We start from the raw sequence: 27,936 nt of genomic DNA on the forward strand, positions 1-27,936 counted from the left end.
CCGCCAGAGTGTGTGCCAATATAACAGAGGAGGGTTTGTGTTGGCGGCCTAGCGAGGTCAATGTAACTGTGTCTAACTTACTCCCTCCCTCCATCACCTCGTTTCGCCTCTCTTTGCACTTTCACTGTGTCTGGAATGAGGGATGAAAACAAAGCCTCAAGTCTTCCCTCTGTCTTTCTCTCTCTCTCTTTCTTTACCATCCCTCTGTACAGATTCCAGCGCTTGCTGACGTCTAGTGCTCTGGACAATGGAGGGAGAGAGGGACAGGGGGTGACTGGTGAGTCTCTGTCTCTCAATAGTGCTTTCTTCCTCTCTTCGCCCTCCTTCCCTCTCTCTCTCTCTCTCTCTCTCTCTCTCTCTCTCTCTCTCTCTCTCTCTCTCCTTCTCTTCCCCAGACAAAGAGGACTCTTCTGCTGCCCTGCCTGTCGTGGCACCCACTCTTCTGTATTCCTGTAAAGCGGAAAGAGGGGGAGAGACTGACTATATATAGATGGGTTGAGTTGAGTTGAGGACACTGGAACTCACAGACGAAGGAAGCCAGGCAGCAGAAGAGACAAGAGGAGGAGAGGGGGGTAGAGAGAGAGAGGGGGGGGGGGGTAGAGAGAGAGAGAGACAGAGAGAGAGAGAGAGAGAGAGAGAGAGAGAGAGAGAGAGAGAGAGAGAGAGAGAGAGAGAGAGAGAGAGAGAGAGAGAGAGCACAAAGTGATCTAATACAGTATACACTTCATTGGAAGAAGAACCCCGCAATCCATCATGCCGTCTTACCCCATCAACATGCATTTATTTACTCATTTACCCATGGCGACGTCTGATGTAGGTCGATCAAAAACCACATTACGTGCCGACATCCCTCTTGCAAATGTCATTGCTCCGAACAGCAAACCCACTTATGCTGGACTATATTTCCCTATGTATCACATCTCCCTGTTTAAAAAGCCCCGTTTTTTAACCATATGTTTTTTCAAACGACAGCAGGTCTAATATTGGCAGCCTGCTTTCTGCAGCCAGACACAAAAGCACATAGCCATTATTGGCTCTGCTCAAATCTCATCTCACACACTGATGGATCAATTCATCTAAAACCACCATCTGCCAACCTGTTGCCGGCTTAGACGGTATCTTTCTCTCCCTCTGTGTCACACTATTTACATCTGTCCCCCTCCATGTTTGTACGGCACTCCCTCCCTCTCTCTCTCAACTCCCCTCCATCTCTGTATCTTCTTAATGATTAAGGGCAGCATTAAAAGCCTTGTGAAACAGGAGCTCCATTATGCCCTCTGGCAGGTGGGGAGGCAATCTTCCAGTCCTTCCTCAGCTAGCAATGGCCTGGCTGGGGTGTGTGTGTGTCTGAGTTTGTGTGTGTGTGTGTGTGTGTGTGTGTGTGTGTGTGTGCGAGGGTGGGGGGGTTGGCTGGGGTTGGGTGAGGGCTGGGGAGGTGGGACCGGGGGGTAGAGGGATTGAGGTTTTGGTGGTATTGTGGGGTGGCTTGGGGGGAGGACATGGGGAAGCTGGATGCTGGAGGTTTGGTAGGCTGCCTTGGCAGTCAGTGTCTGGAGCCTGCATAGAGAGGAGCTCATTCAGCTGCTGAGACTGAAAACAGTGTGTGAAAGAGAATGTTTAGGGGCTAAGTGATATAAAGGAGAGAGAGAGAGAGAGAGAGAGAGAGAGAGAGAGAGAGGTGAGAGAACAAGCACCAGCCAAATATATTAAATATTTTCAACATGATTCAGGCCTCTAGCTAGACTGATGTTACATTAGGCAGGGAATACGGTAACCCACTTCTGAGGACTGAGTGAACGAAATGAGACATTGGAGATCTTAAACATGACTGAATAATCAGAACCTCCTGAGTGTAGAACTCAGCGGAATGAGATATCAAGAGACATTACACACGACCGAATCGTTTTTAGTACCATCTCTAGTGCCGCAGCATACGAAAAAAAATGCTTGGTTTCATTGTCGGTATGTGGAACCATCCAGTGTGTGTGAGCATGAGCTAACCAGGCCAATGAAACAGGGACCAGGCCGGATCACAAGGCATGCTGGCAGACTGAAGCATTCTAGCTAGTGTAATGTCTTGGTGAGTTGACAGTTTGGAGACTGTGACTCGGATTTAGGCTGCAGGCCTAAACACTCTCTGGCCACGAGTGTAGAAAGAACCGGAGAGCCAGGCCAACTTTCCTCAGGGTCATGAGACTAAACAGTCAAGGAAAGGGATTCTATTGAGCCAAGGAAAAGACAGACTCACAAGCCCCTCAGGGGGAGAGAAGAGGAGGATTCATCCATGCAGGAGGATGCCAGTAACTGAGGGGGAGATGACAATTACCGTTGTGCTGGCCAATCAAGGACCCCTAAACGGCAAAGATTGTCTCCCAAATTGGCACTGAGGGGAGTGGATGACAAGTGCCAAAGCACCACCCCCCACACCCCTGCCTTAGTCAATGAGCCATGAAAAGCACTGGGTGAGAATTTCTAAAGTTTCTCCAGAGATTTAAGACCGGAAAATCTGGATTAGGGAATAACAATTTAATTCTGGGAAATTCTCAGACAGTGTAGACAGCCTAGTGGGATACAGAAAAGGCAATGAAGGTTCTAAAAAATGAATGCAGTACTTGGATACCTACACTTTATAATAGGCTATATCAAGTAGGCATACATGGTAATACAATAAGTAGAGGCGAATCGGTTTAAACACGTAGGGCACAAAATGACATCATCAAAACCCAAAAGGTTACTGGCCAACGCTCGGCGCTCCTGTTCAAGAAAAAACAATTGATATTTGCTGTTGGTTCATCCAAGGACAAAGGAAGGGACTGTGGCCCCCAGCTCTCTCCCCTCGTGCCCTCGCATGGCCGAGATGTCACTGAGAGCACCGAACAAGGGATGGAGGGAGAGCGGGAGAGAGGGATAGAGGAAAGAAGGCGCAGGAGGAGAACAAATGCATTGTTCCGGGGTCAAGAAAGGGGCTATTGTGCGCGAAACAGATAACCAGAGTGGGCGAAAAAGGGGAGAGAGAAGACAAAGGTGAAAACTGCAATTTGTCAAAGTACTCTTTTTTGCAACCGTTTCGGGTGATGTGTAACGTTATTTTTGGGAAGCTTATAGGGCTCGTAGATAAGCACTATTTCAGTGAGGTTCTACAAACGGACCTCATACCGCTATGCTCCGTGGCTGGTCGAGGAAGCCTAGAGTAGGCCTATTTTATATAGTATGTATTAGTATTAGCCTAGATTCATTTGGTATCTTTCCGTTCTAAGACTGCTTTTACTTTGTTTTGTAGGCCTACATGGCCCTACCTGAGCAAGAGAGCTTCAGTGTGACTACCAATCTAAAGGTTAAACACATGATTGACTAAACTGACGCTACGTTTTAATTTCACGTCCCCGCGCTGTAAAAAGACATGTTTTGCTTCCACATCATCACTTCACCTCTGTTTCAGCACAAGTCAATATATAGCATACGGGTTGTGGGTTCACTCCCCAGGTGGCAGAGGAACAGAGTGGGGTTACGCTGTCTGAACTGACTACTGTGAAGACAGAGGAGGCGCTGGGAGAAGAGCGCGCCTCTGTGGGGATTGGGGGCACAGCGGTGGTTACTAACTACAGCCCTGCAGGCGTGTGATGTGGGCCAGCTGCCCTCCTTAGTAAACACCAACACACAAACACACGAAGGGCACACACAGTCAGTCGTCAGTCTAATTTGAGCTGTAGTCAGTTTGCAGCAGTTTCCAATGGACCTATTTACATTTAAATACTGTTTACTATACAACACAAAATAAGAAGAGGAATAACAGCTAGCAGAAAGAGAAAGACAAAAGAAAACAAACTGTCATTTAAACAGATGGAAAGGGCAAAGTTATCTGAATTTCCATGGTCTAGCTGGCACAATGGAGCTCCTCTCCTCCATCGGACAACAGGGCACCAGCGCTGGGCACCAGCCCACTCACTTTCACACACACGAAAATAACTGCCGCGCACACAACGCAACATCTCTCACACACACATATGCTTGCTCACAGAGACAACTACCACGCACACGCCGAGAAGCGACGGCATGGAAAATAAACATCATGCAGACTTGCATACTGATAAGCCCTCCATGGAAAGGAGCATTCATTCTCAAATAACACTTCCCATGCACAGCCCGACAAGCAAATACACTCTCAATCCAACAAGTATAACCTTGCCACATACACGAAGATGTACGTCACCGCACACACCCTAAACTGAACGCTCCCTCACAAACACAAACCTCCCCAATCCTCTTTCCTCAGAATAGTAATGATAGGCTGTCCTTGACTCTCTCGCTGACCTGGCCTATCTTCACTAGCGGATTGATTCAGACTACAGTTAGTGGATTCCCGTCATGTAATGCGTGCTGGAAATTCAGTTCCTTTGTACTGCTGTCTGAAAAACTGTCAAAATGCTTTTTTCATTTCATAACATTCCAGCCGTCTCCTTGGTTCGTCCTCAGTCTACTGGACACGCCAAACTACCCCATTACACACTTGACAGCAAAGGCCTGGATGGATAAGAAGTCTTTTACATATTGTATATATTTACATTCGGAATGTTGCTATTTTTTTTAGATGAACTGTATCCATTAACATCCATGTACAAATACCAAAATAACCTTGCGCGAGAATCAATAGATGCTACATCTAGATGTTCTTAAAAATGGGCAGAGCCTTTATTCATGGTATTCGTCAAAACATAATTAAAACTATGTACATAAATTCAATTTGCTAAATCTTTCGTTTCAAAGGTCACTGTTGGCATTGCGTACTGAGTCTCCACAAACATTCAAGTCATTCGACTAATGTTAGGCCATAAACAGGTGCATTTAAAGAGAGGCAGAGAATAGATCAACATAAGAGGGCCCTATCCAACTTAATTGGTGTCTAGGAATTCCCATTCCTTGTTGGCAGGAAGTATCTGCTGATGGGGGAGTGACATCAGTAGTAGTCCTCCAGTTCCTGTTTGTCTCCCTGGTTCTGAATCTGCTGCTGCTTCCTGTACAGATCAGCAATCTGGAGGAGAGAGAAACATGTGAGAGGAACATGGGATACCCCAGCTCTGAGGGGGGGGGGGATTTAGGACGGGAACTCACCTGAGCTCCGGAGGTTGCGTCCTCGGGCTTCTTGTCCTCCCGGACCCTGAGGAAGCGTGGGAACCTCAGGGAGATGCCCTTCTCTGGGTCCACCTGAGGAACATCACAGGGTCAGACTGGACCAGGAGAACACCATGCTGGGAGACGTTCCCCAGGGGCTCTTCAGAACCATTAGGCTTTCCTCTTTCAGAACCATTAGGCTTTCCTCTTAACTACTCGTTTTGTGGCTAGGACGGTCTGTTAGCAGACCATGTCGGGAAAAGCTCTGCGTGCGGTTCAAGCCAACCTCTCTGCTCGCAGGGTGAATAAAACACTGACAAAGTAGTTACAAAACGCACGTCTATCCTACGGGCACAATTTAATGGGCTTGATTTACAACTTCAACTCAAATTTATGGTTTCTAGAATATGATCTTTTGCTATCATCTTAAATCAGCCCATTCATTAGGAGTTACTCACACACCCACACCCACACCCCCCCCCCATGTACTCAGTGGCAGTGAAGAGACCACAGGGGAGGGACTCACCAATCCCATGCCGGCCTTGTATACTGGTGAGAGTGACAGGTCCGCACACTTCACCTCCCACACCTGCACCGCGTCCAGCCACACGTCAGGCTCTGTTGATTGGTCCAGACGGTAATAAGCGCGGGGTTTGGGGAGGATGTGCTCCTGGGAAAGGGAAGGATGCGATTCGTCAAGCGGTTCAGGTTAAAACCCACAGCGAGCGGCGGATTGGCGAGAACGTTTGGGCTTCTGTTCAGAAGGAAAACACCAGAAGCGTCCAAAACCGTCTTTGTACCTTTAGGAATTTGTAATGTTGCTCCAAATCTTCATCCTTGAAACCTGTCCCAATCTGACATGAAAAAAAGAGACGGAAGAAAGAGATATAATTCCCCTATGGTGAAATGGGACTTTTATTGTGGCGGAACAGAATTATAGAGAATTGAGGCAAAATCTCCCCGTGCTAAAAAGCCTTTATCCTGTTTAGCCTAAAGCACTGTGTCACCCTGTTAGACAGACATGCAGACTGTGATAGAGATACACAGTCCCATCACAGAGAGCCATACAAACAGCCTCTCGTCGTCCTCCACACCTACCACAGAGTCCAACACCTGTCTGCTCACGTTTACACGACACTTTCCATCATGCACATCCATGTACACAACCACACTCGTGTCATCCTTGTCCTACACGTTTCCTCATGGGGTACAACCACTTTAAAAACAAACACAACAGCGCACACACGCACACGCCAGTGTTTTCCCACAGACACACACAGACACACACACCTTGCAGACGGACTGGAACTCCTCGTTGTCCTCGTCGTAGCAGGCCAGCAGGAAGCCTCCGTAGGCGCCCGCCCTCTTGCCCTTCCCCAGGTAGGCCCCCACCACACACAGGTCCATCGTGTCCCCAACACCCTCCAGGTAGTCCTTCTTCAGCTGGGGGAGGGGGGGGGGGGACAGTGTGGGTATGGGGTGTGTGCTGTATGTACTCACTCTAGATGCGTCTGTAGTGTCGAGGGAAATCGACAGATTTTGGGGCCTAAAATGGCTGACTACGATCTGCGCAGTTAATACACTGCGCAGTTAATAAACTCTACTCTAAACTGGACTTAACCAGAACAGGAGAAAGTATGATGGGAAATTGGTTTGGCACGCTTGGGATGGGAAAAGAATGTGTATCCTGAGCAGTGTTGGGGGTAACGCGTTACTGTAATCAGATTACATTTGTCTGTAACACAGTAATGTAATGCATTATTGTTGATAACTTCAGTAATCGCGTTACAGTTACTAATACAAAAATGTATTGCGTTACTTGCATTACTGCAATCTGCATATCGGGAGGAGAATCAAACCTCCCTTTACAGTCCGTGTGTTTGAGTAACACTCGTCACTTGACTTAGCCCCAGAGTTCAGGAGGCGGAACAAGAATGGCAGAGCCGATTAGGGCGTCTTTTGAGGGATGGAGGTAGCCTATGCACATTAGTTTGAATTAGTTGTGCTAATTCAAACTTGACTGTACAATGTACATTGTGCCCACGCCAAAAAACCCTCTCCACCGTCGCGAACACAACCTCTAATCTGTCAAAGCATCTTCAACGGCAACATGCTCAACACTAGTAGCTAAAGATTCCCGGACCCTGAGTGACACTGACGCAGATAAAAGGTTGCCGTTGCCATTGTTGCCGACACCAGCCAAGCAGCCATGACTTGACTTTCAACCGCAGGTTACCAAAGCAGAGATAAACAGGCTTGTAGCAGCATACATCGTAGAGGAAATGTTGCCATTTTATTTTGAGACATTTTGCTTACTGCCAGTACTGTAGCCTTGTTATGCTTGACAACTTTTAGGTTGATGTACACAACTTTGTCAGCTTTGTGGTATTAAAAAGCATAAAAGAGAGATCTGTCTTCATTATAATAAGAATTTGAGTTAATTTGGGCATATATATTGTTATTTGGCAAGTGCATCTCAGGTGTTGTTACGGACTAATCCAAAAGTGTAATGTAACTAGTTACTTTCAGCTGTGAGTAATCTAGTAAAGTAAAGCAGTTACAAAAGGTAACTAGAAATGTGTAATCTATTACTGTTTTTGAGTAACTACCCCAACACTGATCCTGAGTGGAATTGCAGCTTGCAGCTGGTGGGGTCAAATCATCGTTGAAGTTATTCTTAAGGGACTGAAGTCACGGTACCATGTAATGGGTTCTGCTGATCTAGGCGGCAGGATTGGGAGTGATGAAGGAGAAGGAAAGCCCGGTTAAGTTGATGAGGGGTTGTTTGAAAGTTGAGGATATAAAGCAAGGCCATGAAAGGAGGAGAGACAAGTTGTCAATACTTAAGGAGCCATAGGTTACGTAGGCTGTTAAGAAGGTTGGGATCAGGCAGGACCGGGGATTGTGCCTCACATTTGTCCGAGGAAATGGGAGTGCTTTTTGAACCTCAGGTGTAGGCTGCATCTGCCTCGCTGAATAAAGCACCAAGCCACGTTGCCTTGAAAGATATTCTGTTTCAGTCTCTAGTTTTGAGAATCCTTCTGAACAGAACAGTCTCTTTTCCACGACGGTAGAAATGTGCATATGCACGTTTGTGAGTGTGGCTTGTGTCCACGGTGCGTGTGTGTGTGTTTGATCTGTTCTGCATCAGTGCACAGCTACCTTGAGCCAGTTGTGGGAGCGCTTGGCAATTTCATAGGTGGCATCTTTCTCCAGGGTCTTCACCATGAGGCCCTCACAGGAGTCTGACACACACACACAGAGACACACACACACAGAGAGACACACACACAGAGAGACACACACACACCCTTATAAAGCGAATGCATGAGCAGACTTGAGCTGCTGTAACAAAACGTAAGATTAATCTCTCCCCCACCCACCCACCCACCCACACACACACCTCGGACAGACTGCTCCAGGAATTCGGCAATGACGTCCGTGTTGTCCGAGTCGAGGGCTTTGGCGAACACAAACTCTCCCTCCCGCTCCTCGAAGCTCTCTTTGAGAAGAGCTCTGCGTTTGGAGAGGGGCTGTTTGACAAGAGACTAACACACACACACACGTCAGTCAGTCAGTCAGTCAGTATTAGCACGAGTGAAATTATAATACACATTACAATAATAGGCTTATCACCGCTTGCAGTGTTTCCAGTCATTACCACAGAGAAACACAATCTCACACACACACACTTGAAATGAGAATGAGCCTTAAATCAACGTCTAGCCATGGCCCCGGGCGCTCTCACATCATCATTATTCTAGACAGTCACACACACACACAATTACAAAGGCCATTTAATCACACGTCATCACCCAGTATCATCATGGTACTAACCTCTCCATTAAGGAACAGCAGGTCGAAGGCGTACACACACACTTGAACTTTGATCTCGGAGGCATCCACGTCCTGCGAAAACACCCAGAGCCAGAGACACCCACGTCACCCTGTGTGCTTGTGTGGGGCGCAGGTGTGTGAACACTGGGACAGAGAGCTGGTCCCAGCTCCCCCAACACACAGGCACTACACAGCACAGCACTCAGGAACATGCATTAGATATATTATACACTGCTACATCTCTCATCCATCTCTCATCCCTCTCTCTCTACATCTGTCATCTCTCTCTCTCTACTTCTCTCATCCCTCTCTCGCCTCCTTGTTCCTTGCTCTCACTTTCCTTCTTCCTTCAATCTCCTCCTCGGTCAACCCTCCAGCCCTCCCTCCCTCCCCCTCAGTCTCTCCTCCCTCCCCCCTCAGTCTCTCCTCCCCCCTCAGTCTCTCCTCCCTCCCCCCTCAGTCTCTCCTCCCTCCCCCCTCACTCTCTCCTCCCTCCCCCCTCAGTCTCTCCTCCCTCCCCCCTCAGTCTCTCCTCCCTCCCCCCTCACTCTCTCCTCCCTCCCCCCTCAGTTTCTCCTCCCTCCCCCCTCACTCTCTCCTCCGTCCTCTACCCCCCTCTCTCACCTTCCTCTTCCTGGTGGTGAGGACCTGGAAGGGCTGGATCTGCTTCTTCTCTCGGTCCCAGGCCACTGCCTCCGAGTCCAGCACACAGGAGACCACGGAGGGCTTCTTCATCTGGGTGGGGGTGGGAGTAATGGTCCAGCAAATCGAGAAGAACACAAAACAGTTAAAAAATGAGAGAGACCAAGAGTCAGACGGAGGGAGGGAAACTCAGAAGAGAGATTAAATGAGTTATTCATGCAGGCAGAATGTAGGCCTACATCTAAGGCCCTGCTGCTAAGTGGGTCTGTGCTGCAGCCAGAGTGTGCTCCAGTGAGCACCTCCAGGGGAAGGGGGGGGGGGGGGGTGCGTCACCTGGGGAATACGGGCGATGATATCAGGGTATTTGCTGGTGTTGTCCTCCTGGTTGCGACTGAAGATGCAGACCTCCCCGCTCTCCAGGATGTGGATCTGGAAAAGACCAGCGCCTGTCAGTGGACGCTCCCCAAAAACCATGGCAACGCACTCCAATCAGGAGACGACTATTGTCACCTTCTCTAAGCCGGCGGCGGATGTCAGGGTGTGTACATTATGCATGCAGAAACCGTATGTCAGTGGTTGTCACAATTAAGTACTGATATTAAAGAGGGCCAGGTCTTCATGGAGACCTGGCTGGCTGGAGAGAGTGGTGAGACAGAGGCTCCCCCTGGTGGTGAAGGAGGGTAGTGTACATTGCAGTGCTGCGATGAGAGTCAATAGAGGACGTCATTTTGCTCTCTCGTCTAAGCGAGCACTTGGAAAAGCTCTCACGGCTTAGAGGCCTGGGGCACAACTACACCACTGTGTGTGCGCACACACACACACGCACACACACACACACACATACAACCAGGCGCACACACACACCATTATACACTTCTCCCTGGAGGGCTTGCATACAAAGGCATTGATCGCATGTTTAACCAGCTAGCATATTGCATGCCAGTTACTCCTCCCAAACACACACACACACCTGTGCTCGTTCTCCGTCGTACTTGTACTCGCAGGTGAAGGCAGCTTCGTCAAACCTCTTCATCACCTCTCCTACACCTTTGGTGGGGTGGGCTAGCATAGGTCTCAATGGGACCCCTGAATATGGAGGTGCATGTTACATACACTGACATCAGCAATATGTAGGCTACTTGTTCAATGTTTCATAAGTCGATGCCAGATATCTCCCATCCATACAAAAGGTCCAAAGCATGTATTTGAATTGACTGGTTACCCGATATGTAACAATAATGCAGCATTTGGTCATTGTACTCATTGTATATACTGTAAGTCAAAGAATATACATATGGCGAATGTGTATGTGCATGAACAATATTAACAGACGAGACTACTCTGAATGAATGTGGTTTCTGATTGGTCCGTACCTGGGGTGAGTTTGCAGTGATTGGGCAGCTGGTCAATCCCCTCCTCCAGCAGGACCGGGATGATGACGTCATAGTTGGGCATCTCGCTGGATGAGGACAGAGAGAGACGTGTGAGCATGGGGGAGCAGGGCTGCACGGGGGCGTGTGTGCAGGACGTGGTGTCAGGGGGTGGAGTACCAGTAGGTCTGTTTGAGGATCAGAGCCTTCTCCTCCATCCAGGCCTTCCTGCTCTCCGCGCTCATCCCCTTCCCCGCGTCCGTCACCTTCGGAGGGAAGTCTGGGGGGGGAACGCAAAACAAAAACGCACTTGCAACGTTAAAACAACCCAGAGAGCCGGCATTCCCCAGGTTGGTGGGTTAGGTTTGGTTAGTTTAGGGTTAGTTTAGGGTTAGGCCTAAGGAGGCAGGGATTGTCCACCTTGTCCGGGTGGAGTCAGACACACGGCCTGACTCAGCGCCGCCAGGACGCTCTGTTCGGCCAGGCCGATCCGCAGCTTTCCCGCCAGCGACCTGTCAATCAACCAGACGGAGACGTGAGGGGTTGCTGTGGCGACCGGCAGCGTTCCTGCTGGATTGGCCAGACCGAGAGGCAGGCCAGGTGGGGTGTTGAGGTGGTTTCATGTTAGAGCAGTTAAGGGCATCGTACCTGACAATGTATCTGGCTTCGGAGAAACGGCAAGCTACAAAGAGCCCTTTGATGATGTCGATTTTCTTATTCATGGCCTGAGGGGGGGAACGGAAAAATTGGGATTCAGACGGAGAAAAGGTTGAGGAGATATATCACAATAGAAAGGGGGTCAAGAGCAGCCAAAGGACTGAGAGGAGCTGCTGGAATCTAATTACTAATTAAACAGGAGCAGAGTCAAGTCTTTATTAGCAGACAAGACTTTCAGAGGCGGAAAATATCGCCGCCATACTTTTCAAACATGCTTTTAACCCTTCAGTCAGAAGGACGCCAGGCTGAGTGGAAATCGTTTGCCCTCTCTCTGTCTCTCTCTCGCCTAACGAGAATGTTTGCGTACAGACTCACCGAGTTTCCGCTCATGTTGGCAATTTCTTTCAATTTGCCAAATACGCCCCCTGCTGTCAGATTGGCGGGTTGGAACATTATGCGTTGGTTGCTACGGGAACTCTCCGCCACCAAACCTAGATCCCCCTTCTCCTGAGCCTCTGCCTTGATTTTGTCCAACTGTCGCCCTGGCAACAGGAAAAACAGTAAATATGAACTGGCTGCTGAGAAATGGAAAAGAGAATTAACAATAATATGTGTGTGTGTGTGTGTGTATCTCTCTACCCTTTTGTGGACCCGTCACATACGGAATGCAAATGCTGCTTCTGTGTGCTGTACCTAGTGTGTGCGTGTGTGTGTGTGTGTGTGTGTGTGCGGACACACCAACATGAGCCTGTGGGATGCTCTCCTACCGGTTGCTTGGGCAACAGCCTTCATCAGCACCGTCTCCCCCACCCCCAGCTCCAAGCCCAGGTACGCAGGCCCCAGCTGATTCAGACACAGGTACACACAGCACAGCAGGTCAGCTGTAGGGACACACACACACAGGTTGACACAGACTCATCCACGCACACGCAGTCACCGCGAACACGGCCGGAATTGGATTTCAAAGCAGACAGGCACCATCTGCCAGGTTTGGCTCGACGTTTAAAAATACCCCCCCTTCGGAGCGGTTTGGGAAGAGGCGTACCAGGGGAGAGCAGCAGCACGGAGCGCAGGAGGTTAGACAGCGTCTCGATGTTCCTCAGCCTGACCACAGAGAACACACAGGAGACATCCCGTTAGAACCAGCTTCTCAAAAGTTCAAGAGGCAGTTTGGATGAAGAAAGTCGCAACACACCTGCCAGAGTCTTCCTCGATCTTCTCAAAGGTGCGGGCCACGGCCAAGTAAGGGACCCTGGGGGGGGGAGACGGGGAGAGTTTCAACCCAGGGGAGATGACCTGGGGTGGGAGACTTGAAACACTTTTCCCTGCCTTCTTCCTCACTCATACACGTCTATTTCTCTGACACCCTCTCTCTGTCACACCCACACAAACATAGACTCACACCCTCTCTCTGTCACACACATCGAGCACAGCAGGTAGGGTCTTACTTCTGGCCCCTCCCCCAGCATGCGTGGTCCACAGGGTGGTAGTTGGGTCTGGTCGGGTCATAGTCTGACTGGCCCTGAGCCTCTGTCTTCACACTAGAGGAGGGGGGGGGGGGGAGGGGTCAACAAGGGCATGGTGACAAAGGCAAGGTCATGGAGTCAGGATACAGACTAAGACACAGACATACAGATAGAGACTGAGACACAGACATACAGATAGAGACAGACAGATACAGACTGAGACACAGACATACAGATAGAGACAGACAGATACAGACTGAGACACAGACATACAGATAGAGACATAGCTACAGACTGAGACACAGACATACAGATAGAGACATAGCTACAGACTGAGACACAGACATACAGATAGAGACATAGCTACAGACTGAGACACAGACATACAGATAGAGGCATAGCTACAGACTGAGACACAGACATACAGATAGAGACATAGCTACAGACTGAGACACAGACATACAGATAGAGACATAGCTACAGACTGAGACACAGACATACAGATAGAGACATAGCTACAGACTGAGACACAGACATACAGATAGAGACATAGCTACAGACTGAGACACAGACATACAGATAGAGACATAGCTACAGACTGAGACACAGACATACAGATAGAGACATAGCTACAGACTGAGACACAGACATACAGATAGAGACATAGCTACAGACTGAGACACAGACATACAGATAGACATAGCTACAGACTGAGACACAGACATACAGATAGAGACATAGCTACAGACTGAGACACAGACATACAGATAGAGACATAGCTACAGACTGAGACACAGACATACAGATAGAGACATAGCTACAGACTGAGACACAGACATACAGATAGAGACATAGCTACAGACTGAGACACAGACATACAGATAGAGACATAGCTACAGACTGAGAAAGAGATATCGACAAGCAGCCTTTTACCCTTTCTTGTCTTTGCTGACCTCAGCGGCCTCATCCTTCTTCTCCACGCTAGGCTTTTTCTCCACCTCGCTTTTCTCCTCTGCTTTCTCGATCTTCACTGCTGCTTTCCTGGGAGCTTAGAGAGGCACAGAGGTAAGAAGTGTAAGAGTAAGAAGCTCTTCATTTTGGCATTGTACGGGACCAAAAAAGCCACTGTATTAAACTGAACGCATTACATTTTGGATCAACGACCATAATGCCATTTATGACAATGCGTTGTCACCAGAGCAGTACAGTTTATGACAATGCGTTGTCACCAGAGCAGTACAGTTTATGACAATGCGTTGTCACCAGAGCAGTACAGTTTATGGCAATGCGTTGTCACCAGAGCAGTACAGTTTATGACAATGCGTTGTCACCAGAGCAGTACAGTTTATGACAATGCGTTGTCACCAGAGCAGTACAGTTTATGACAATGCGTTGTCACCAGAGCAGTACAGTTTCCTCCCAACAGTGGGCTGGAGAAGCCAAAAAAAAAAGAGATTAAACTCACTGAAGAAACTGCTGATAGGCGCTTTAGCAGCTGGCTCCTTCACCGGCTGCTTATCTCTCTCCTCTTTAGCATGCTTCTCCTCCACCACCACCTCCTCCTTTGACGCCTTCGCCCGACGCTTGGAACTGCTGTTCTTCTCAAGTGTCTTCCCTCCAACCCCGTCGGCCTCGACTTCCTCCACCTTTTCCACCGTGTCACCCGCCTTCTCCCGCCCGTCTGTTGTGTTCTCTACGTCCCTCACCTTCGTCTCGGGTTTGCCCTTCTCAGCCTCGGACGCGTTCCCCCTTTCATCCTCCGTGCCTTCCTCCATGGCCTCTCCCTTATCCTCTGCGGAGACACAGAAAAAGGAGTGATGAGACAATGGAGAGAGAATATGATGGCAAACCCCGGTGTTCAGCCAACTCCCTCCGTCCTACCTGGGCCCTCCTCTCCTTTGTCTACCCTGGCTCTTTTCTTCTGCTGTTGTTGCTGTTCCCGTTTCTCCTCGTCCGGCTCTCCTTCTTCCTTCTCTTTGTCACTGCCACTGTCGAGCTTCCTCTTTGGAAACTGCTTCCTGGCTGCAGGAGGGAGAGAAAGAGACAGAAAGTGTGTGTGTGTGTGTGTGTGTGTGTGTGTGTGTGAGAGAGTAAGAGAGAGATACTTACATTGAAAACACTCAATAAGAGTGCACGGACAGGCGGAACATGCAGAACATACAAAGCAACAGGATTTGATCAAAACGTCCATGTTAGTAGTCCTTGGCTGGTATACAACGGTTAGTAACGGGTAGCTGGAACTGGTTAGTCGCTGGATCATACATGGTATAACCAGATGCGTATGGTAAACTGTGTACATCACGTGGCCACTGACCTGTCCTGCGTTTAGGGATCCCTGTAGGAGAGATGGAGCTGGGGGTGTCTGGTGTTCCAGAGGGGGCAGGGGTTCCAGGGGTGGCTGGAGTTACCGGTGTTGCTGGAGTGGCTGGAGGGGAGAGAGGAGTTGGGACCGCCTTGAATACCTTCTCCTTTGTAGAAAGACAAGGAACAAGCGATATTAAGATACTGATCCATATTCCTATCCAAATGGGGTATTTGATTTAGAAACAAATGGTTCAAATGCTGCTTTTATTCTTGCTTATGGGACAATAATCAGATGTGCTACCTTTTCCTCTTTGGGTTTGTCCCCTTTTCCCTGGTTGGCTGCTGGTGCTTTGACAGTTGAGGTCTCCTCCTCATCACTGTCTAAGATCTGACGGCTGCGCTTGTGAACTTTCTTGATAGGTGAATCAGATTGCTTTTGGAGCCCATTCTGGACTTTAAGAGGACTTTTGACTTGTCTAGACAGGGTACATTGAAAAGGCCAATTCAATCATCAAAGTGGTAAAACAATTTATGTTTGACAGTTATTCATGATGTATGTTTGAGGTGTTTGAATTGCTCGAAATAATGTAGATTGATATCTAAAGACGAAATCCTCCTCACTATGCAACTTACTCTTTCACTGGTCCATCAGTCTTAGTGCTCTCCTTTCCCTTGCCTGCTTTGGGCTGGAAGAACGATCTGGGGGAGAAGCCATTGGAAGACTCAGGAATAAAAGGGGTAGCCTTGCTAGTTAATTAGCAAATACCTAATAGTGTACACAACTAGACATCTATATCTCACTTAGCCTACAAAGTTAATAACTAGCTGACTAGTGCTGACACTGCCAGGTAGCCTACAGAGAAAACACATTCGTTCATGTTTTTGCAAAGAAAATATATTGTCATTATTACCTTTACTGTAACTAGCCAGTACTGATTATACCATGGGAAAGTGATTACTGTACACACACATAGACATTTGTTATTGCATTTTGCTAGATAGCTCGGTCGTAATGTTGTTAGCTCTACTATCTATCTATGGCTTGGCAGACAATAATGGTCAGACAGGCTCAGACACTTGAACTGTATGTCACTGCTACTTACGCAATGCTTCGTTGCATGTTGTTTTCCTGATGCTCGTCGTGGTCAATTATTTTGAAGTAACTTATGTCAATTATCGGCGCCAGACCAAATTTCAACAAAACATGCACAAATATCCCGCGCTACGAAGTGCTCATCTGAATAATCTGATATTCGGCGCCAAACTGGCATCCGTGTTTTTCCGAAAATGTCATCTGTTGTGTGATAAGTAACATTTGCAGAATGTACTGCCCCCTTTTGGACCGGAGGTCCCACTTTGCCATAAACTGGTGCTGATGCTAGAAAAAAGGTTGTGCTGATGAATGAGCAGCTCAGCTCACATGCTGTTTCTGCTGTCTTGGCTGTTTTACAAGTACGTGTTTCAGAATTAATTATCGCTAATGAAATGTGAAAAAAATATTGCAATTACACAGAAAGCTGAGCATGGGATATTTATTATCATACAAGTAAGTGCATGTAAATTGATATTGTATGAATAGAACTAATATCAATCAGGCGCCTTTTCTTCATTATTTGAAGTGCATACACAAAACAATTAAGCTTGCATTGACCAAACAATGCAATATTCAAGCCTTCTGATATTTTCTTTAGTACAACCACTCAGACAATTAAAATATACCATGTTCCAAGTAGAACCACACCACAAACTACTTCCAATACTGTAGCTATTACCAGAGGCATATGACATTCTAATATTCAGCTCTCACGAGTCACTTATTCTACAATATTTTTGTCTTTCCTCTGCATTCCTTTACTTCCAGCCCCTTTCTCTTTCCCTCCAACAAACAAACTTCTGTTTACATTGTTCAAGCTCCACTCTATTCCAGTCTTGATTGGCCAGCTATTTTGATTGACATTGAGGGGAGCAGTGGCTGGGGGGTGACCTGATATCTCCCTTATGTTAGTACCAGGAGGAGGCGGGACTGATAGGAAGGGGAAGTGTCCTGGTAGAGGATGTGACTGTGGAAATGGGATTGGTTTTGGGAGGCAGTATGGCAGCAGGAGAGGTTGGGGAACTGGCTGGATAGCTGTCAATCAAAAGACACACAAACATACACAAAAACACAATACAGTTGTTAGTTTCATGGATATATATCGATCAAGCTTAGGGTTGGACCGAAAATTTAATCTCACCACAGGGTTAGGGTTAGGGTCTTTGACATTAGACTGACAACGTCCAGTGGGTTATGAGAGTAGCAGTTATGTGGTCACACATTATGAATGACGATGATACGATAAAAGAGTATTGATAATGAACATAGTCATGGTAGAGCTACAGTTATGTTTACAATCATGGGGATGGGGGGGGGCTCTCACCTCTGTCCAAAGCAGCGCCTCCCCCTCCACATAGAGGGACCCCGCCCTTCGAGGGAAACAGGGGGAATGGGAGAGGGTCTCTCTGGACCAGCTGAGGTAAAGCGAAGGATGGCAACCAAGGAGATGACGGCATTTTATAGCATGACTGATTACCTTTTTGATTCATGATGATGAATGCTTAAAGCTTGAAAAAAATACATTTATATTGTGCATGATTTCATTATGATGCTTTAATCTGCCTTAAAACTGTTGAGTCTTCTCAACTCCATATGATACTGACCTGGTGGCAAGGCGGGTATCCTGGGTAGTTAACCAGAATCAGTTTGCTGAAGTTGAACTTGTAGGTGAATCTCTTTCCTTTGGTCTTATGGAGGATCCTTTTATTGTAGTAGTATCTGAAGGACACAAGGTTTATGATTTCAAGGCGCGCCAGTATGCATGTCATGTTCTCCATGCCTGTAGTGTGTCTGTGTGTTTCCCCATGATTTGTTGTACCTCAGTGCCCTGCTCAGTTTGTCATAGTTCATGTGAGGTTTGCCCTTCCTTTCCCCCCACAGTCGGGCCAGTTTCTCCGGGTCACGGATGACGAACTCGCCCCACTCCCCGCCCCATCCAATGGCCCCGCCCTCGCCCCTCCCCAGGAGCTCAAGCAGGAAGTGCCACAGCTGCACCTGCCTGGAGCCTGGGGACCACGCGGGCTTGTACGCCCAATCAGGGAACAGCACTGCTGGGGAAACAGTTGGGTAGAATCAGGGAACAGATAGAGGGAGGTTGTTGTAGATACAGCTAAAGACACGAGCGAGAAAACATACTTACTTCTGCTCCAATACGGGGACGAGAGGGATCCTATCGAAGAGTTACAGTTACACTGCATCTGAAACATGTCATCGTTTGATCAGTAAAAATATACATTGTAATAAAAATGAAATTGTATCACAGTTCTCAGCAGTGCTTAAAACTTGTATAACATCTTATACATTCACTATAGATGACAAAGTGGTTGAGAAATAAAATAATAAAAAATGTATAATTTTGCAACATTCATAAGAAATATAGATGTTTTCGAATTGCTAATAATCCCCCTAAAAATATAATTCTGCATTAGTTGATTTGTTTTACTTATCTACATTTTTCCGTAAAAAACAAAGGCAAGATAAAGTTTTTCCTCCTCCTTTTTTAATATAATCAAAACTTCCTTAACGTCTGTAGCATATTTATCTTTGTTGCAAAGCAAAAAGGAATTCAATCACAATTCATAACCCACAATTAAGCATTTTCATCATCAAAGCTGTGATAAAACATACACTTGATAATTGGACTAATTCGAACATAACCTTCACATTTGTCTTAATGATATAAACCATATAAACCATAAACCCGTAAATATTTAAACATATAAAATAAGTTTCAAGGATGCATCTCAGCAAAAGATACAGTTGGTATGCAGTACTCCCATTAGTGTGGATTTTTTTTCTCTTTGCGTAACATAGACTTCTACAACTGTAAACGAGAACATGTTATTGTTACCTCTGTTGCCACTGTAGTTCTGCAAAGCTGAAGCTGTGGCTTCCTCGAGTGCCACAATGATCAGTTTGTCTGTTAGTCCTCCTGAAGTCTGAGAAGGATGAAAGACAGCCTGTTAGAATCAAGCTTAGACCCCCATCCCATCCACCTTTCTCTGTTATCCCCCTCCCTACCTTACCCTGCTTCTCTCTCCTTCTCTCACTCCCTCTCTCTCCTTTTCCTACATCTCCTATTCCAAGACCTAGATCTGAAAGTAGGTCTGAATTTGATCGGAAATTGACACAAAAATGACACAAAATCATATGTAATCTATAAACAATTACAGGATTTATCTTAGTGAAAATATGGGAAACAATGGATAACAACTTTGAAGGCGACAACAACATACAACAAAGTACAGCAGAACATGATAAACACCTCCTCACCTGCTGGTCACACGTCTTTGACATGTTCTTTTGTCAAGGTCAACAAGTCAGCGTACAATTGTAGTGAACAAGCTGCTACAAGGAAGACACACATTAGTTACATTGACACTCTAAATGACCAAATACATAGCTGTGACAATCTCATCTCAAGAAACACTTCCAGAAGATTACATTCAGTTAATTCACAGTGCAGAAATAGTCATTTTCTATCAGAAAAGAATGGGACAAAATGAGTGTAAACTCTTTTTGTTCTCTGTCTCTCTCGCCCCCACCCACGCTCTTTGCCCTCAGAAGTGATAACTGACACCGGAGGCTTTTAATTCCAGTGTAAATACAAATACTCCTCCAGACAGCCATCAATTATGCATGCTGCTAATTGAGTTAAATGTTGTGCTTTTTGCAGTGCAGGGATCTTGGGTCACATGCGGATAACCTGAAAGCAGACACACACACACACACACATGCAGGTGGTTGTCCACACAAACACACACACATATAGCTGATAGATACAAGGGCCATGTACAGGTTTAAAAAATAAATAGGATTGAAGTTCATACTTTAGCTTGAGGGTTTGTTCAGAGATGCTTCTGTATGGGGTGATATATCCTTGCTAGTCATTTCCTACTGTGTAAATACACTGTGCCTTGGTGAGATTTTGGACTCATCCTAGCCAGCCAGAGAGAACAACACACACAAATGGCCCAACAAATGGAAATCCGTTTCCACAAAACATCTACCCCTTCTCCAACAGCATTATTTCCACCATGACAAAGCAATGTAAAGGAAAGTTTTTGCGTATTCTGGATGTGTGTGTGTGTGTAAAGGGGGTAAATCTGGATTAGGCTTCTAAAAGGACTGTTTGTTTTAGAGAAACTGATGACCCACATGCTTAATCTGGCTTCTTAGCCACTGTTCAATCTCTTTACCCTTCTCCCCATCTTCTCATCCTCTCCCTTCATCCTCTCATCCTCTGTCTCCACTCCCTCTGCCCCCCACCATTATTTATTTTTCTAGGCAGGAAAAAGAGGCTTATGTGACACAATATGATTCATGTCTGAATGCATGATGCTGGATGAGGTGTGTGCATGCATATCACAGGAGGATCATAATTGGTGTGTTAGACAGGATAATGTTATTAAGTCAAAAGAGGGCGATGCTCTGGGTCTTACGGGTCAAATCCAGTTATAAATAAGAGGGATGAAGGCAGTGTGTTTTGTCAAGGCCCAGTTTGCAATGACACAGAGTTTAATAGGAATCCTTTCCCTCGGCGGGTAAGTGCCTGAGACAGAGACTGTGTGTGTGTGTTAAAAGGACCAGATTAATGCCCAGCTATATTTCGTAAAGGGGCCAGCGAGCTAACACTAATGCCCTCTGAGCTAAAGCCACTTAAACCTAGAAGGTTACAGAAGCAATTGTCTTTCCTCTCCTTTTCCCTCTAGTCGTCCGTTTTTTTTTTTATTTTTTCTTTCTTGCTGACTTCTCTCCCTGCTCCCCCGTTCTCTCTCGGGGGAGCTGTGGTTTTTGAAAGGTTTCTCAATGCTCCTAATCCTTCCATCTCTTTGTGTCAAGGAAAAAATATATCCGCGTGAAACTCAAGAGGCCAAATGGAGCCAAGTGGTCTGTGTGTGTGTCTCTGAAGGAGGTCATAGTGGGGGGAAAATAACTCAAAAATTCATACTTTAACTTTATTCTACCTGAATAAACAGATGAAGCCCACGTTCACATCATCATACATCATGTCTTTATTCGAGTGTAAACAAACTCTGTTCAGAGAATCAGCCAGGTGTTTCGATTGTTGGCATTAACATGATCAATAATGTACAGTCATGGATAAAACATGATCATCATTGTAATAAATAACATTTTCAAAAGAACTGTCACTGTCTGCTACTACCGTCCTGTCAAGCAGGTCGACCTTCTCATGTAGCAGTATGTGTAGAGCATGATGATCCCTAGCGGCGGGTGTGTGTGTAATGTCATCATTAGCGTTGAATGACATTTCTTGTAACATGGCTGAAATGTGTTCAAATAGTAAAGTGTGTATGTGTCTGTGTATGCACGCATGTGTTGGTTGTAAGTTATGATTTGGATGATCTCTCATCCAAAGGCTAGATAGGTTAGTATTAATAAACTCATTAAGCCAGGTCACGGGTAAAGGGTTACAAAAATAACCCTTTTCAGCCACCAACATAAACAAATAGAAGTTTCTCCAGGAATCCCATAGTGTTAAGCACCACAGTGCAAAATATCTGTTTAGGGTGCTTAACGCACCTTACACAGACCACAAATATATTTACAATTAAACAGAAAGCCATAAAAAACTATTACCACATTCAGAACCACTGACAAGTTACTGTTTGTTTGGTTAGTGTTTTAATATGCGTGTGCTGTGTAAGCCTTCGCTCCTGACTCTCTCTGCTGCCATGTTCCAAACTGCCATCTTTTTCTCCTTCCTCTGCGACCGTTCCTTGACCCCCTCCCCTTTAAAATGACACTCCAGCAAGGTCATAGAGTGCTGGAGTTTTCTTCTATAGTTCATCCACAAGACAAGGTCCTCTGACCTCATCCACGTGGAAAGTAGTTTCACTTAATGTTAATTAGTGTACAGTATTGTAGACCTACAAGTCAAACATTTCTCACTGAGGGGGGGGGGGGGGGAGAGAGTTTTTGGTATGTTAAAGTAAGTGTCAAAGTGATATTAAAAAGTGAGTGTTTTGTTGTGTGTGTGTGGCAATGAGAATGTTAAAATATGATCTTGTTACTCTCTTTTTTAAGGCTTCCAAGCTGCTTTGGATCAAAGACAGTCCCACAGATATGCAGCATCAACACAATTTAAAAACAGACTGACTAGCTTCACTTTGAAGACACCCTACTGTATAGGCCCTAGTTGAGGTTCAGCCAAACAGGGGAAGGCTGCGTTCATCATTTCACAATGGCCAAGTTTTTAGTTTGATCTGACTTCAGTTCATAATGCTCACCAAAATATATCTTTTTTTTTTTTGTTTTGTCAAAATGCCCAGATTAAATTAATTTTAAATCAGGATTAGGACTATGTCAACTTTTAAGATTTACATAACGAGCCATACCCTAATGCGGTTTTGACATGGATAGGTCTGAGCCACAATGAAAGCAAAGGGGAAAACATTACTTTAAAATTTTAAATGAACTCCCTCTGGCCACAAGATTATATATATATATATATATATATATACACATATACACACACACACACACATCTCCACCCCAGTTTAGAAACACACTGAACAATAGCTAAAAGAGAAAAAGGAGGGGAAAGGAAAAGGAGAACTGGGGATTTTCAGCTAAATAAATATTCTTTTTTTTCTTTCTTTTATCTGAAAAGACGTCTCTCCTCCTTCCTCTCTTCCTTCATCTCGGGTCCTGTATGTGTGTGTGTGTGTGCGTATGTGTGTGCGTTGGGAGAGCGGTCTATGTGAAGTTCTGCAGGGGCTCACTAACACGCATGCAGGCCCAGTAGAAAGCCCGGCCTAGGGTGAGCAGAACCAGCAGGATCAAGACAGCCCATGAGGCATAGATGCCCTTGTAGTCCTGGGCCTGGAACCATGTGCCGGCCTGAAGATAAAGAGAAAGACATAAAAATACACCAAATGTGTAAAAAGTTGCATGTAAGAGTATCCTTCTATGGTTACTGCTGCACTTGGTCGCCTCCTAGTGCCATTGCTGAGGTACATACAAATGTAAAAACAAACGTTTTTTAAATAAATATTCGCTCCAACTTCTTGATTTGGAAACATGTCAAATAACTGTTCAGCTTTCAGTTTATAGTGTACTCACTATCAGCCCAGCAGTAGAGATGCTGAAGAGCAAGCAGAGTAGAAAACACCACAAGCTCCGCCTTCGGGGGTACCTCTGACCAATAGAAGATCTTGGTGGTGGTGTGTGTGTGTGTGTGTGGGGGGGGGGGGGAGTAAGGGTAAGGTAAGGGGAAGAGATAGTTGTTGTTTAAAACATGGAACGGACACAAGCTGTTGTGTAAGCACTCCAGGCTGAGCTGAGATTCTGGCTGCTGCATGAAGGAGTTAAGGAGCTTACCCCCTGAACAGGGAGCGAGCTCAAGGTATGGGAAGCTAACACAAAGCGAGAGTTCAAAGAATTGCCTTGCGGGCACTCAAACTGACATCTTTGCGGAGAGAGGGTCTAGACCGCATCATTTTCCTTACAAATGTGCGAAAACCACTTTCATGGGCCACGCAACTTGATATTGACAGTGAGCTACTGGGGGAGGACAGATAACGGTAGAGGCAGTCAACACAAACCTAAAGATACTCACACTTTCCTGCAGTGAGGGCACCTGGCCAGTGTCCTGTCAGTAAATTCTGTCCACTGAAACAATGAAAAGGACTTCTGGTGAAAAAATGACATACCTAGTGCTGATGGAAGGTTTTCCAACAGCATACACTAGCTAGACTGACAAAAATACTTCCAGGCTCACCAATTTTTCAACATCATTAAAACTGCCTTACCAAAAGCTTACCGCAGGACATATGAATGTATATAACTTAAAGTGATGAGGCAAAATACAAATTGGAAGTCCCCAATATGTATTACAAACATACAAACTACTGGGGCATGGTACTCAAGAGAGATCTTAGAGATCCAGTGGTTATACATTGGTACTGGGACATTGGTAGATTCATCTTATGTACACGATATATTTGTATGTGTGTAGATAGGTCCTACCAGGAAAGTGTTGCTGCAGTGTCCACAAGAGACCCTGGCTCCAGCAGGCTGGGGGTCTGGACTAGCTGGCCCAGGGTGGACTGGACCCAGGTTGATTATCCTCTTACTGAGGGGGAAAGACACACTTCAGTCATAATTCTTTAGTTTAATTAGTTTACAATACAGTGGGTGACACACAGAATAACTCACTGATTCCCAAACAGCAGCAACCTAAGTAGGAAGGACACTTTGTGAACTAAACGCAATATATTTTACTCCGATTTCTTTTTTTTAAATCCTTAGAATGAGGTCTCAGAAAGGTCCAAGTAGGGCCACTTTTGGTGACATCCAGAGAATGGCGTGGGAAACAGCGCACATCCAGTTCATTCTATTTCTTTACATATGTTGTGTAAAGCACTGCCGTTGTGGCTGTCAGTGGATGTAATTACACCATCATATCCACATGGTGACTCAGAGCTGCAATTTGTCTGAGCCGTATCCAGCCTCAGGGCAGCATCTGCTCGGAGGAATCCTACCTCGGGCCAGATCATCATCTCCTCTGAACCATAGCGCCTCTACATCTGTCCTCCCCCATGCCTTCACTCCCCTTCTTCCTCATTTCAGTTTCTGCCTTGTCACACTCTCTTTCCAGCCTCCTCTCACACTGTAAATACACACCTCCCTTACCGACACTAAACTTTCTCTCCCTTCCTCTCTTGCTCCCCCCCTCCTTTCCTCTCACCAGTATGGCCGGGGACAGGCGATCCTCTGGGAGGTGACTTTGCAGATGAGCAGGCAGTTGCAGGGGCAGCGGACGTACTTCTTGCCCGCTGGAGCATTCTTTATTGGCTGTAGGGGGAGCCAAAGGAAACAAGACAAAGTGTGTTTGAGACAAAGTGTGTAAAAGTATTTACTTTGATAATTCAATCCAACAAGTCCACTATTTACCTACTACCTATTTAACCCCCCCCCCCCCCCCCCCCCAAAAAAAAAAAATCCACAAATATCCAAGGTCATGTTTGACAGGGAACTATGAGCACTCACAGGAATTCTGTTATGCATTCTAACATTTAGTACCATTAAAGACCAAATAAGAAACTGTGTTGTCTCTTCTGTCAAAACAAGACAAGACATGGCAGTGCGTCATGAACACCGGTCCAGGTGGGCCTGACCAGGCGTCTGCTGCTCTGTAATTAAGAAGCAACACCATGACAATAAATCATTCATGCTGACGGTGCTTTTTCTCCCTACCCCCTATCAGTTACAAAGTTTCAATATTTCTCGGATCATAATGATCAAAAGACATACTGATTATTGATGAGCATATCTGTGCAACATGTAATACACTTGCCCGTTCTCTATACATAATAGAGAACAACCCTGGACAACAAATAGAGGACTAAGGACTAAATATTCAAAGTAACAGACCTTATCTGATGATCTTTTCTCAGTTAAAAGAAGGAGGTAAATGACAGTAAAATAAGATGTTGTTGAGTGTGAGGTTCAAGCCATTATGCCCACAGCATTAATAAGGGTAGTTGTTTTGATTGTGTCCATGATACAAGTGTGCAACAGCCGAGGAAGACACACACCAAATAAACATTTTCACAGGAACATTTATCAAAAATTACACATTGAAGGAATTACAATTTCTGACACGGTTTGTCTCGGCAAGCACAAATGTCTAGTTAATTAATAAATACAATGAACTATTTGCCGATCACGACCCATCCAGGAAAAGTTACGTTAAGAGTGTGTGGCACCTTCCATTTCATGAATCATCAGTGAGTGACCACTCCTAAGTCATTCAATAAGCAACCACGCTCTGCACAAACACAAATTTGTACAGCAAACACAAAGCATAATGACATAGGCTAGTTTTTGCGCAACCACAGTATTTGAACAGTACAGGCTTATGTTATTGGAACAACTGTGTCCCTAACCGAACAGGTGAGTAAGCGAAGTGCATGGGACCCACCGTAGCCTCGTTGCAGACCCCACACTTGACCACATGCTGGTGGGTCTTGCCCTCTACGGAGATAAGGCTTTGGCATACTCTGCAACTGATGACAGGGGCACTGCCGCTCTCAGGGGAGGTGAGGGGGGAGTACGGAGGGGGATCCTCCCCCAGGGGCACAGAGGGCTGGGTGGGACTGGGGAACGGAGGGAAGCCTAGGGAGAACAAGGGGGGAGAGAGAGAGAGAGAGAGAGAGAGAGAGAGAGAGAGAGAGAGAGAGAGAGAGAGAGAGAGACCAAGACAGAAAATAAGGTGGTGGATGGCAATTAAGTGTACAATACATCAGTCTGTATTAGTCACACGAGTTGTGGAATGAAGGCTTTAAAGGGCAAAACTTTTTTTTTTCTCCTCTAAATTAGGATTAACAAAACAATGAGATTAGGTATTGAGGGCAATAAAAAGGGTTTTGTAAACAGACGGCAGGAATGTATGATCGAGATTACTTGGGTGTGCAAGCTTTGTATTATACTACCTGACCTTACACATGCAGGAGATGCAGGCATTTGATTGATGCATTAAGCAAGCCCAGCTAAGCCTACTACTGTGGCATTGGAAGTTTAATGCTACAAAGTTGTTGCAATATTTGGACACAACAGTCACCACATTCTGGCGTTTATCTCCTGTAACTATTAGCATGCGGATGGCCATTCCAAGGCCGATCAAATCACATGTTTTGCTGAATGGGGTGGCTAGGCTTCTGGCTAACAGATGTAGCGTGACGCTGTCTACTGCCAGCAGGTGGGAGGATGACAAAATAATCTCCCTAACACAGTGTTTGAGTTGAATATCACAAATGCAGCGTAGAGCATCATGTAGAATTGGTAATATAAAAAACATGCGAGCTATTTTATATTTAGCTAATAGGCGGGCATGATGCTGGCATCAGACAATTTCCAGTTAGCCAGCTACAGTACCAATGCTGTGCTGATTTCAGTGAGCTTGCTAGGTAACAGTGCAGTACTTGGTGTAGCTAGCAACCATGAATTTCCCCTTGAGCATCCCCCAGTGCATACTACGAGTGCATCTACTATAACGATATATTTTAGTGTACGCTTAAAGTATTCGACAGCCAGACATCCACAATAAATCTTTAACATTCTTCTAGCTTGCTATCATCACACAAGGCCAATTCTTTGTTGGCTAGCTTGCGAAGTAGCTATCTATCTAGACTACTGTAATAGCTAACATTAGCTTGTCGCTAACCTATGCTAGCCCTATGGATACTCACTTTGTGGTTTATTTGGCAAACCATAAGGAGGTGCACCAGGGGACACTCCACCGTTACCGCTGCCAGGAGCACCATCTCCAAGATCTGACAGTAACGGGGACCTCTCGCCGTCCGCCATACCGTAAGCAAGGCGTGAGGGAGTTGGACCGTGCAATGTACCGTTATGGAGTCCGCTGTGTATTGTTGTGTCGGAAACGCATGCGTCACATGATCATTCGATGCTGCGGTAATCCACGCCCCTC

General features: G+C 46.1%; 3 protein-coding genes across 3 annotated transcripts; all 3 read right to left on the minus strand.

Moving 5' to 3' along the window:
• Positions 1–4,665: 4,665 nt before the first annotated feature.
• On the minus strand, positions 4,666–16,683 carry lig1 (ligase I, DNA, ATP-dependent). The gene is made up of 27 exons (XM_047028274.1): positions 16,489–16,683; positions 16,019–16,084; positions 15,687–15,861; positions 15,396–15,549; positions 14,963–15,103; positions 14,547–14,873; positions 14,015–14,129; positions 13,064–13,156; positions 12,811–12,867; positions 12,661–12,719; positions 12,383–12,496; positions 11,991–12,157; positions 11,607–11,683; positions 11,379–11,470; positions 11,139–11,238; positions 10,962–11,047; positions 10,559–10,674; positions 9,922–10,017; positions 9,571–9,681; positions 8,947–9,018; positions 8,513–8,657; positions 8,272–8,354; positions 6,400–6,552; positions 5,910–5,963; positions 5,636–5,779; positions 5,110–5,202; positions 4,666–5,029 (listed from the first exon to the last, which is right to left on the minus strand). The coding sequence occupies exons 1-27, from the start codon at positions 16,503–16,505 to the stop codon at positions 4,955–4,957; spliced, it is 2,982 nt and encodes a 993-aa protein (XP_046884230.1). The 5' UTR covers positions 16,506–16,683; the 3' UTR covers positions 4,666–4,954.
• A 303-nt stretch (positions 16,684–16,986) lies between these two features.
• Positions 16,987–19,943, minus strand: LOC124472994 (protein FEV). The gene is made up of 7 exons (XM_047028197.1): positions 19,752–19,943; positions 19,330–19,417; positions 18,619–18,676; positions 18,298–18,529; positions 18,083–18,197; positions 17,803–17,893; positions 16,987–17,513 (listed from the first exon to the last, which is right to left on the minus strand). The coding sequence occupies exons 3-7, from the start codon at positions 18,674–18,676 to the stop codon at positions 17,200–17,202; spliced, it is 810 nt and encodes a 269-aa protein (XP_046884153.1). The 5' UTR covers positions 19,330–19,417; positions 19,752–19,943; the 3' UTR covers positions 16,987–17,199.
• Positions 19,944–21,319: 1,376 nt separating this feature from the next.
• pip4p1a (phosphatidylinositol-4,5-bisphosphate 4-phosphatase 1a) lies at positions 21,320–27,899 on the minus strand. Its single transcript, XM_047028426.1, has 7 exons — positions 27,695–27,899; positions 26,428–26,621; positions 25,192–25,298; positions 24,471–24,576; positions 24,061–24,113; positions 23,565–23,655; positions 21,320–23,342 (listed from the first exon to the last, which is right to left on the minus strand). Exons 1-7 carry the CDS (start codon positions 27,810–27,812, stop codon positions 23,199–23,201), a joined length of 813 nt encoding a protein of 270 aa, XP_046884382.1. The 5' UTR covers positions 27,813–27,899; the 3' UTR covers positions 21,320–23,198.
• Positions 27,900–27,936: the final 37 nt, after the last annotated feature.

This window comes from Hypomesus transpacificus, chromosome 10, assembly GCF_021917145.1.
Source record: "Hypomesus transpacificus isolate Combined female chromosome 10, fHypTra1, whole genome shotgun sequence".
Classification (NCBI taxonomy): Eukaryota; Metazoa; Chordata; class Actinopteri; order Osmeriformes; family Osmeridae; genus Hypomesus; species Hypomesus transpacificus.

Bases quoted from the DNA above. Each gene is read 5' to 3' on its own strand.
- pip4p1a (XM_047028426.1), bottom strand. From the start codon at position 27,812: ATGGCGGACGGCGAGAGGTCCCCGTTACTGTCAGATCTTGGAGATGGT. The intron at 24,114-24,470 runs GTAGGACCTATC...TCATTGTTTCAG, and splicing joins ACTGCAGCAACACTTTCCTG to TGGACAGAATTTACTGACAG. The intron at 23,656-24,060 runs GTGAGTATCTTT...ACCACCACCAAG, and splicing joins TGCCCTCACTGCAGGAAAGT to ATCTTCTATTGGTCAGAGGT.
- lig1 (XM_047028274.1), bottom strand. The intron at 9,019-9,570 runs GTGAGAGAGGGG...GTGTTTTCGCAG, and splicing joins TCACCACCAGGAAGAGGAAG to GACGTGGATGCCTCCGAGAT. The intron at 8,658-8,946 runs GTTAGTACCATG...TGTGTGTGTTAG, and splicing joins TGCTGTTCCTTAATGGAGAG to TCTCTTGTCAAACAGCCCCT.
- LOC124472994 (XM_047028197.1), bottom strand. From the start codon at position 18,676: ATGCAGTGTAACTGTAACTCTTCGATAGGATCCCTCTCGTCCCCGTAT. The intron at 18,198-18,297 runs GTACAACAAATC...TGTGTCCTTCAG, and splicing joins AAACTGAGCAGGGCACTGAG to ATACTACTACAATAAAAGGA. The intron at 17,514-17,802 runs GTGAGAGCCCCC...TTTGATTGACAG, and splicing joins AGGCGCTGCTTTGGACAGAG to CTATCCAGCCAGTTCCCCAA.